General features: G+C 37.3%; 1 protein-coding gene across 2 annotated transcripts in view; it reads left to right on the plus strand.

Moving 5' to 3' along the window:
- LRRC2 (leucine rich repeat containing 2) overlaps positions 1-9,976 on the plus strand; it is a 40,425-nt gene extending 30,449 nt beyond the window's left edge. For both annotated transcript variants that reach the window (XM_006071561.3, XM_006071560.3), the window contains exons 6-9: positions 58-203; positions 1,853-2,008; positions 4,600-4,736; positions 7,850-9,976. In XM_006071561.3, the coding sequence (XP_006071623.1) occupies positions 58-203; positions 1,853-2,008; positions 4,600-4,736; positions 7,850-7,899 (489 nt within the window). In that variant the 3' untranslated portion in view covers positions 7,900-9,976. The remainder of the gene's footprint in view (positions 1-57; positions 204-1,852; positions 2,009-4,599; positions 4,737-7,849) is intronic.

Raw genomic sequence — 9,976 nt, forward strand, 5'->3', positions numbered from 1 at the left:
ACCCCAATAAATTAAAAAATTAAAAAGTAATTAGAATATTTTGTTATTCCTTCCTAGTTAAGTAATTTGAAGCAAGTTTCATTCGTAGATATCTCAGCAAACAAGTTTGCCAGCGTCCCGATCTGCGTCCTGCGGATGTCTAATTTGCGGTGGTTGGATATCAGCAACAATAACCTGAGTGACCTGCCACAAGACATAGACAGGTAGCTACTTGCATTCTGAAGGTGCAGTACATGAACTAGTCACTAACATTTCAAACATGCCCGACACATGAGTGTTTTCCAAGATCAACTAATTTTCCAGAGTTTCTTGGTTCTGAGAAATTAGTTTGGTTCTTTATAGAATAAGACAGTTGTCAGTCTACATCATACAGATACATGTACAGCTGACCCTTGAACAATGAGGGACTTAATCTGCATATAATTTCTTGTTGGTCTCTGTACCAGGGATTCCTCTGCATCTGCAGATTCAACCAACCACAGATCCATGCAATACTGTAATATTTACTGTTGAAAAATATCTGCATGTGAGTGGACTCACACAGTTCAGACCTATGTTGTTCAAGGGTCAACTGTGTGTATATATATATATATATATATATATATATGTACAGTTTAAACACAATGTATATATACACACACATATATATATGTATATGTGTGTGTGTGTAACACAATTTGAACACATCTTTGTTTTACTTTAGTCCTCAGTAGAATGGAAGTTTAGCTTTCCCTTACTCCCCAGGAGTAGAAAAGTAAATTCATTATGTATGGAATAGAAACATATCATTCTATATAGGATATAAGGATAATTTTTATCAGTTTCATTTATTGCTTTATTATACATAATGTTTCAAACAAAATTGATATGCTTAGTAAGGTTTTTAAATTTTCTCCTTTCAAATAGCTACATTTCATTTTTTAAAAAATAGCTATTATACAGAGTCATGTAAGATAGATTCATTCATTTATTCAATCAGCCAATATTACTAGGCTTCTGTATGGCAGGCCCAGGAAGTGGGCTGAGTTCAAGTGTGAATGAAACAAACTTTCTGGCCTCTTGGACTCCATAGTGTTCATCATAAAGTAGAATAGTAAGCTGTTGGGACACAGGAACTGAAAATGGCTTGGTCCTGAATGCTATCTCATGACCTTTCTCTACTCCTGGGACATGTGATGTATATGGATGCTTTCCTGGTTTATGAGACTAAGTGGGAGTTGTTTTAGTTTGAAACACAAGGGGAACTTTGTGAAATATTTTGTGGGATCAGTCAAAATTTTGCAGATGAGTGAAATAAAAAGCTAGAGAGGCAGGCATTGAGCTACAAGACAGTGGAAAAGAGAGAATAACATATTTGGACCATATTTTGCTCATTTCCTTCTCACTCTGCCAGTTTATTTATATTTTAAAGTTAAAGCATGATGAGAGAATAGTAACTGTGTTCTCACAAGAGGAAATATGTTACCAAAATTTGTTTATCCTCACTGCAGCTCTAATATGATTTCTTTCTCATATCTACCTGTGGGAACAGAGTAGATATTAGATAGAATGGCAGATACACTGATTTTATAAGTTCCATCATGGCCTACTGTATATTGTGTAATTTGCTTATCCTGCTGCTATATCTGTATCTTCCATTGCCAATTAATTCAGTAAAAACTTAAAAAACAAAAAACCCAAATCATGTCACCCGGTATGACTTTATTTAAATCGTGTAGCCAGTTTATTCTTATAAGGGTCATATATAAAAAATAAACTAAGTAGGGATTTCCTACTAGAATTTATCTGTAATTCACTTTTCTTGGCTGTGAGGCTAAGTCCTTGAGTTCTAATCTCTTTCACGTCTTCTTAGGCTAGAAGGACTGCAGACCTTTCTCCTGTACAAGAACAAGCTCACATACCTTCCTTATGCCTTGCTTAACCTTAAGAAGCTCACCTTGTTAGTCGTCAGCGGGGACCACTTGGTGGAGCTCCCAACAGCCCTCTGTGACTCCTCCACCCCTTTAAAGTGAGTAGACGGCCCAGTAGAGACCCATTCAGACACAAGGTAAGAGCGAGGAGCCCCTGGAGCCTGGGCCTCCGTCTCAGGAACCATGTTCAATGGTTCTCCTACTCGGAGAACAAGAAATTCTGGCGCTTTCATATGGAATTTTGAAGTTTTTGGCCAATGGCATGGGGAGGTATAGCTCAAAGGATTTCTGGATAAATGCTACCTGCTGGCTGAAGGCACAGAGGGATATGTGCCCAGGGCACAAATACACACACACACACACACACACACACACACATAGATAAATACATATAAAATCATAAGTAACATATAAAAAGGAATCTGGATTAAGCCACAAATTAAATATAGGAAGGAGGCTATAAAATGAATGAGAATTGCCAGGTTGATGATGATAACAACGATAGATACATGATGTATTTAACACCTGTCCATCTTGAGACCCCATTAAAATGAGGGGAGAAAATGTATAGACCCACAACGATGAAAGAAGCAGCTAAGGCCCTCACAGAATGAGAGGTCCCAACACATTTCTGGGAGATACTCAGCAGAGGCACACTGGTGACTGATGGAAATAGGATGAGATTGGCTGAAGCTCAGAGGGCAAACAGAGAGATGAGCCATATCCTGGAGGACTCCAAAGATGCATGGTAGTCGGATTTCAGGTATGGAAGGTGTAGACTGAGCCATGGTGCTAAAAACAGAAGGAGCAAAAGGAAAGCTTCGTACAAACGGGTGAACCCCTGCCTTCCAGATCTCCTCCTTGATTTCATTGGGCAGATCACTCAGCACCAAGAGTCTAGCCCACTGATCAAAAGTGTGAGGTTTGCTTTAGGGAGGCCCTGAGGGAATGACCCTGGACTTTTGTGTTTGGAGATTCCCCAGGGGACTGATTTGCTCCCTGAGTGGTCAGCCACAGCGGGGCTGTCCACTGGGCAGACACTGTCTGCATATAAAGATGCCCAGACAACATTTTGCTGTCTTATTTTCAAAATACAAAGGTATCTGTAAGACTTACCAGATACCAAGAGTACTGGAGTGGGTTGCCATTGCCTTCTCCCAGATAATTGTCACAAACATACAAATATTATAAACTGGTTTTCAATTCTAGAATCAAACTGCAAACAAGATAAAAAAGTTAAATGTGGTTACAGATTGGAACGTGGATGGTATTGACATTAACAATGTAAAACTACACAATGTCTGTGATGTGCTTTGAAAGGCTTCAAAAAATCAGGTGGCTTGATGGGTGGCTAGAGGAGTGGGTAGATCAGTGGATGGGTATGTGATAAAGCAAGTACAGTAAAGTGTTAAATGTGGAACCTAGGAGTGGGTACAGGGGTGTTCATTGTAACATTTTCCAACTTTGCTGAATGTTTGAAAAAGTTTCATAATAAAATGTTGAAAAAATAAAAGTATAGATAAAAATTGGGAGGGAGGAAGGTTAGGGAAATAGAGGGAGTTGAAGATAAGGGAAGGAATACCTTCACCTGATTGAACAACATTAAAGTATTTTTCCATGGTAAAAGATAATTTCAAATAGATTCAGTAAAAACAGTGATGGACCAATGACAAATTTCTTTGAGATGGGAGAGGAGCGAAGGGGTAGGGCTGCTTTACATAAAAAGTATCATTGTGCTATTCAAATTTTAAGATATGTACAGTGTTTACTTTGATAAAAAATGAAGGATGATAAAATATAGGTATATGTCTTATTTTTGGATTAAAAAAAGTGATAAAAATTCAATGAAAGAAATTGCAAATGAAAAGTTAAATGGATCTATGTATATAAGAAGTAAAGCCTTTTTGCTTTCCCCATATTTAGCTATTAAATAAAGTTAAAAGGAAAATTAACTGGGATATATATATATATATATATATATATAAAGCTAGCAGCTATGTGGCTGATATCATATATATACACATATATGTATATTCGTAATATAGGTATGTAACATCTCTTCTACAAACCAAAGCAAGTAGATTAAATTCCCCAAGACTTAGTAGGGCCTACAATTGCAACCAAAGACTGTTTGAAAGATTTCCTATTTTGAATAGATATATTTGTAGAATCTTTCACATCAAAAGATCTTTCAAAATTGTGAAGAAATTAGGTCAAATGCCATTTTGGCTTGTCTCCTTTAGCTTTTTTTTTTTTGTCACAGTAGTCCATATTTTAAATATTTCTTTGATGGGGATTTCATCTGAGCCCTTTTCAACATAGCCACAACATTTTAAGAGTTTGCTGCCACTAATTTGGAGTAGTATCAAACATAGTAAGGCATCATATCTGATGGAGAGGTTAAGTGTTATTGTTCACCTCATGCCCACTGTCCTCTGTCTGTGGCTAAGTACCTCTCATTTTCCCAACAAGCCTCTGCACAGTCTGGTATAAACTGAATCCAGTAATCCTATTGGATTTCTGGACAGTGAAATTCCACCGGTGACGCTATTATTATGTGGTCAGCTGTGACTTCCAAGAAGAAGTGAGAAATTGGGATTGAGTGCCACAGAGGTTGACTTCTGAGATTTTTGCACAATTACAAGTGCACAGGTGAAAGTGGTGGTATTTTCCATATTCTCTTGAATAGATTCGTAAGTCTTATGGACAATCCTCTTGAGAATACCCAGTGTCAAGATGGTGATGAAATGATGGAGAGTGAACGAGATCGCCAACATTTTGATAAAGAATTTATGAAAGCCTATATTGAAGATCTTAAAGAAAGAGGTAGGTTATTCATATGTAAAATTATTTAAAATGAGTGTATAGAATTCCAGTCACTCATGCAACACATTTATTGCTGTAAGCCAAACTAAAGAAAACTTGATTGGTTAGGGGCAGGGTACTTTGTAAATTATTTTCTATTTACCAAAAAAGAAAAAGAGAGAGATACATTTCCTTTCGTTAAATAATCAAAATTTCCTAGTGTATTAGCCTGCTTAATACATCCTCAACCATGTGACAGAGAAGCTGGGAAATATGCAAATGTGAAGGTTGCATTACTAACTTTATGTGGGATTGTAATGAAATGATATTGATAGAATAGTATTTTAATTAATAGAACAGAAGTTTCCATGTCAAAATCCATTTAAATTTAACTTCTAAAAAAGTCATCTGTTACATAAATCAAAGTACACCTGTAAAATATCACAAAAGGAAAAAACAAAATGACAGATTAGTGTGTGTATGGTAAGTTGCTTCAGTCGTGTCCTGTTCTTTATCACCCTACGTACTGTAGCCCTCCAGGCTCCTCAGCCCATGGGGATTCTCCAGGCAAGAATTCTAGAGTGGGTTGCCATGCCCTCTTCCAGAGGATCTTCCTAACCCAGGGATCGAACCCACATCCCTTACATTTCCATTGGCAGGCTGGTTCTCTACCACTAGTGCCAGCGGGCAGATTAGTAAGTAGATGCATTTAGTTTTGGTTTCGCGTAACTAAGTGATACATACAGAGGAACAGGGCAGTCACAGTGCCTCAGGAAAGGGTGGACATGTTTTCCCCAGTGGCTGTTTCCAAAGTGTTCAGAAGCCTTAGAACTCCTTCCTCCTGTCAGAAACATAGACTCGAGGAAAGGCATCAATTAGTCTTTGTTCTTCTTTTTTGCTGCCTCTTTTCTTTTTTTTCCTTTTCTGAGCGTGGGTGCCCACAAGTTATCTCTTATTTTTTCCAGTTCTCTTTTTTTTTGATAAGCTGGGTACAGACCTGAATGAAAGATGTCGTGCATGTGGATTTAGGGAGGATGTAGCCCTGGCCCCGTGACTCTGAAGACAAGCACTTGGGGACAGGTTCCCTCAGTCACTCTCAGAAAGTATCATACATGTGAGCTTATTGCTCCCTTGTTAGTGGGTATCTGAAGATGATAAGTCACATTCAGATATTCAGGTATCTCATGACATTAATGAAAAATACCATTTATTGGCAAAGTAAAATTTTTCCAGTTAAAATAAGAAAATTTCTATACAGTTACCTCTCATGTGTTTGTCCGTCCTTAATCCTGAATCCTGAAATGTTATGAAATAAATTAGAAATTTATATTAAACATGAAACTGAAATGCCAGAACCATTTATTTGTCAAAATTTATCTTTGGGTTGTATAATTTTCCTCTTGCAGAAAACTTTCTTGTATTTTATTCATTTGTTCATAATTCTGTTATAGTGCTATTATAAAAATGTAAGAATGGATTAGAGAAAACAGGTATTAATCTTTCCATCTATGTGGCCAGCAATAAAAATGGTTTGATTTTAAAAGTTAACTTTAGTGATAATAGGTTTTGAATCCATTTGTTTATTTCTAAATAATTATCATAATTCTATCCTTCTTATGGGCTTCCTGGTGGCTCGCGGTAAAAGAATATGCCTGCAATGCAAGAGATGCAGAAGATGTGGGTTCGAATCCCTGGGTAGGGAAGATCCCCTGGAGAAGGAACTGGCAACCCACTCCAGTATTCTTGCCTGGGATATCTCATGGACAGAGGAGCTGGTGGGCTGCAGTCCACAGGGTCGCAAAGAGACATGAATGAGCAACTGAGCATGCATGCACACACTCACACATCCTTCATATATTCATGTTAGGTTGAACTAAATGATATTGCCAGTATTCAGCTGTGTTTGACCTACAAAAATGGTGATTTCATAATAGATCAACCTAGATGTGGTTGGACATATGCTTTGAATTTTTTTAAGTTTCTTTCTTCTTCATTGTGCTCTTTTCTCTTTTCTCTCCTTCCCTTTCAGACTAATGTCTGAGTTAGAGAGTTCATCACTGTAAGGAAAAGAACATAGATTTAGTGGGACTTCCTTGGCAGCCCAGTGGTTAAAACTCTGCCTTCCCTATGCAGGGGGTGAGGGTTCAATCCCTGGTTAGGGAACTAAGATCCCACATGCTGCAGGGTGCAGCCACAATAAATAAATAAATAAATTTGTTTTAAAAAGTAGATTTAGTGAGTCTGTGTGGATGTCCAACTTTGTACGATTCAAGAATGTTGAAGAAGTGAGGCCCTTCCCTGGTCCTCACACTTCAATGAACATGAGAATCAGCTACAGGCTCCACTCAGAATTTTTGAGTCATCAGGTCTGGGGTGGGGCCTGAGAATGTGCATTTCTCAGAGGTTCCCAGGTGATACTGATGCTTTGAGTCTGAGAACCATTGGTGTAGACCAGCCTTTGAAAAAATTTGGCTGTGAAGAGAGAAAGAGTGTGCAGCAATCAGTGGGAAGAGCAAGAATGATAAAATGATTATTAATAAGATGGTGATTGGTTTAGGAATAGCCCAGACTTCTCTTATAAACCATATTCCCTTCTACCTGGCATCTATAGTTCTTGGCTGTATATTTCTGTTTTATAACCTTTTATTATTTTAGGCTCATACAGTTTCCAGTATGTTGATGTAGCTTGTGTAAGGTGGTTGGAAAGATTGCAAAAGAATGAGGATTAATAATAAGTTAATCTTCAGGACTTTCCTGATGGTCCAGTGGTTAAGAATCCGCCTTCCAAGGCAGGGGATACAGGTTTGATATCTGGTTGAGGAACTAGATCCTGTATGACACACAGCAACTAAACTTGCATGCTGCAACAAACACCCAGTGCAGGAAAAAAAAAAGAAAAAATATATGTAAATTTAAAAATTAAAAATCAATCTTAAATAATGCATTCTTCTATCTTAGGTCTAAATATCTCTAAAGCATGACTACACATTTGTTGTGATTGACTTAATGGTGATAAATAAATGCATTTATCTCTATACTTGGAGTATGAAATGGCAATAATTTGAATTTTGCTGTAGTTACACTTCATAATAAGATGTGGAGTGGTTGAGTATATATTTTTCTTTTTGTTGCAGAATCTGTTCCCAGCTATACCACCAAAGTATCTTTCAGCCTTCAGCTTTGATGCCGTCCATCAGAAGACTACAGAATTTTCCTGACCTGTGGAGCTGTAAATCTTCCTGCTGTGGGTTGTCATAGAGAAATAATGGCTTGGGCTTAAAGGCAAAGTCTAGAAACCACTGTCATAGTTATTAGGAAAAATGATTTTCAAATTTCAAATATGTGAATACCTCTCTCTGTGGACTGGAGAATCGATAAATGGGTTTATATATTGATATTTAAAGGTTCATTTGCATTTACTTGTTTCCAAATAATACACATTTAATATTTTAAAAAATGTGTTATTTTTAAAAATTATCACTTAAAAGACCAAATTTTGAAGTTGACTGCATTGTTTTTGGAGATCCAGGGATAAAGGGGTGTTGAAAAGAGTATTTATATTGAACTAGTCAGATGAGAGTTTATTTTGTTATTTTGAAAGAGTTTTAATGCATCATTTCTTTTACTGAGGATGGTTTTCCTTGGGTTTATACAGATTGCTATTTTCGTATGTTTTAAGTTGTATTTTACCAAGTTTAGGCTTTCAGGAAAGACTTTAGGTATAATCTGGGCCTTGAAGGTAGAAAGACAGGCTGGATTGTCTGTCCAGGCATTGGGCTCAGGTGGTGCTCTGGTGGCTGTAGAGGAGGACGTGTAGGCCTGGCTGGTCATGGGAAGCCTGGGGGGGCCCCCATGGATGGTCAGCCTGCCACGAGAGGGCCTCCTGGGGGTCCAAGGATGCATGCCAGAGCACAGAGCAGAGGCATTGCCTCCGGGGACCCGTCCTCCTGTACCCATCATATAAGGTAGCAGGAATGACTAGTCCACACTGATGAGGAGTCCCTCGCAAGGCTTCCCTGAGGTGCCACAGGAAGACTTTGCTCACAGGTGAGCCACTGCGGTCCAGAGAGAGCAGAGGAGACTGAGTTTACATGGGCAAAGAAGGAGTTCATTAGGGGGCTTTGAACTTTGGTATCACATTATAGGATTTGGAGAAATTATACAAATATCTATTTTTATACTATTATCTTGGGCTAAAATAAACAAGATTGTGAATATGTTGAAGATAAGTTTAAACAAGTAACTTTTGTGACTAAGATGGAAAAATTGCATATATTCATATGTGTTAATATCAATCCACTCCTTTGTGGTCTAGCCGAGCACTGTCCAGTAGAACTTTCTGCTGTGAAGGAAGCGCTCTGCATCTGTGCTGTCTACTTTCATAACTACAAATGTATGTGCTTCTTGAGCTCTTGAACTATGTCTGGTAAACTTTTAATTACATTTAAATTTAAATAGCCAAAGGTAACACCATGTTGGACAGCACAAGTCAAGTCAGTTGGGTTTTTTAGAAGTTAATCAGGACTAGAAGTGAGCAATTTTTATTTCTTTATCTGAAGAACCAAAGGGGTTAGTACTGACACTCAATATTTTGTTTTCATAGGTTTAATCATACTTCTAAACATTTTATCCTCAACAGATATAAAACAGGCAGAACAGTCTAAAGCCACATAGTAATGGTTCCATAGAGCACTGCTTCAACTTAAAGGCAAACTCTGAGAGGTAGGTTAAGAGATGAAAAGAGTAGGAGGGTCTCTTTTCTCAATTAAATGAGAAGTCACTTTAATTGAACCTCAAACAGTTGTGTTTTTATTTATAGCACTTTACAAATATAATGCAAATTTATCAGTTGTACTATGTGAATGATTTTGGAATTTTATTTCATGCCACAGCATATGTTACATAACAGCCAAATGGAAAATGTACCTCAAAAGGGGGGGAATGAGGGCTTTCACATAAATTGACTGTCCATAACTCATGTAAAATGTATTTCAATAAAACCAGTCTTTTGTGCAAAAAAACCCCCTTATATCGATGTTACATAAAAATAACTGAAAAAGTACTGAATACATTGATATGTAATTATTTCATATTATATAACATCCCATAATGTTTATTATGTTTAATAACATAATTAAAGAAATATAGCTTAAATATGAGGCTTGTAGAAATACTCTTTATGCATATAAATGTAAAAATGCAGAAAGATTCTAAAGTAGATTAAGCATCTTAGTGGAAATAAAAGCGATCTGAACATTTTA

Source organism: Bubalus bubalis, chromosome 21, assembly GCF_019923935.1.
Source record: "Bubalus bubalis isolate 160015118507 breed Murrah chromosome 21, NDDB_SH_1, whole genome shotgun sequence".
In the NCBI taxonomy this organism is placed as follows: domain Eukaryota; kingdom Metazoa; phylum Chordata; class Mammalia; order Artiodactyla; family Bovidae; genus Bubalus; species Bubalus bubalis.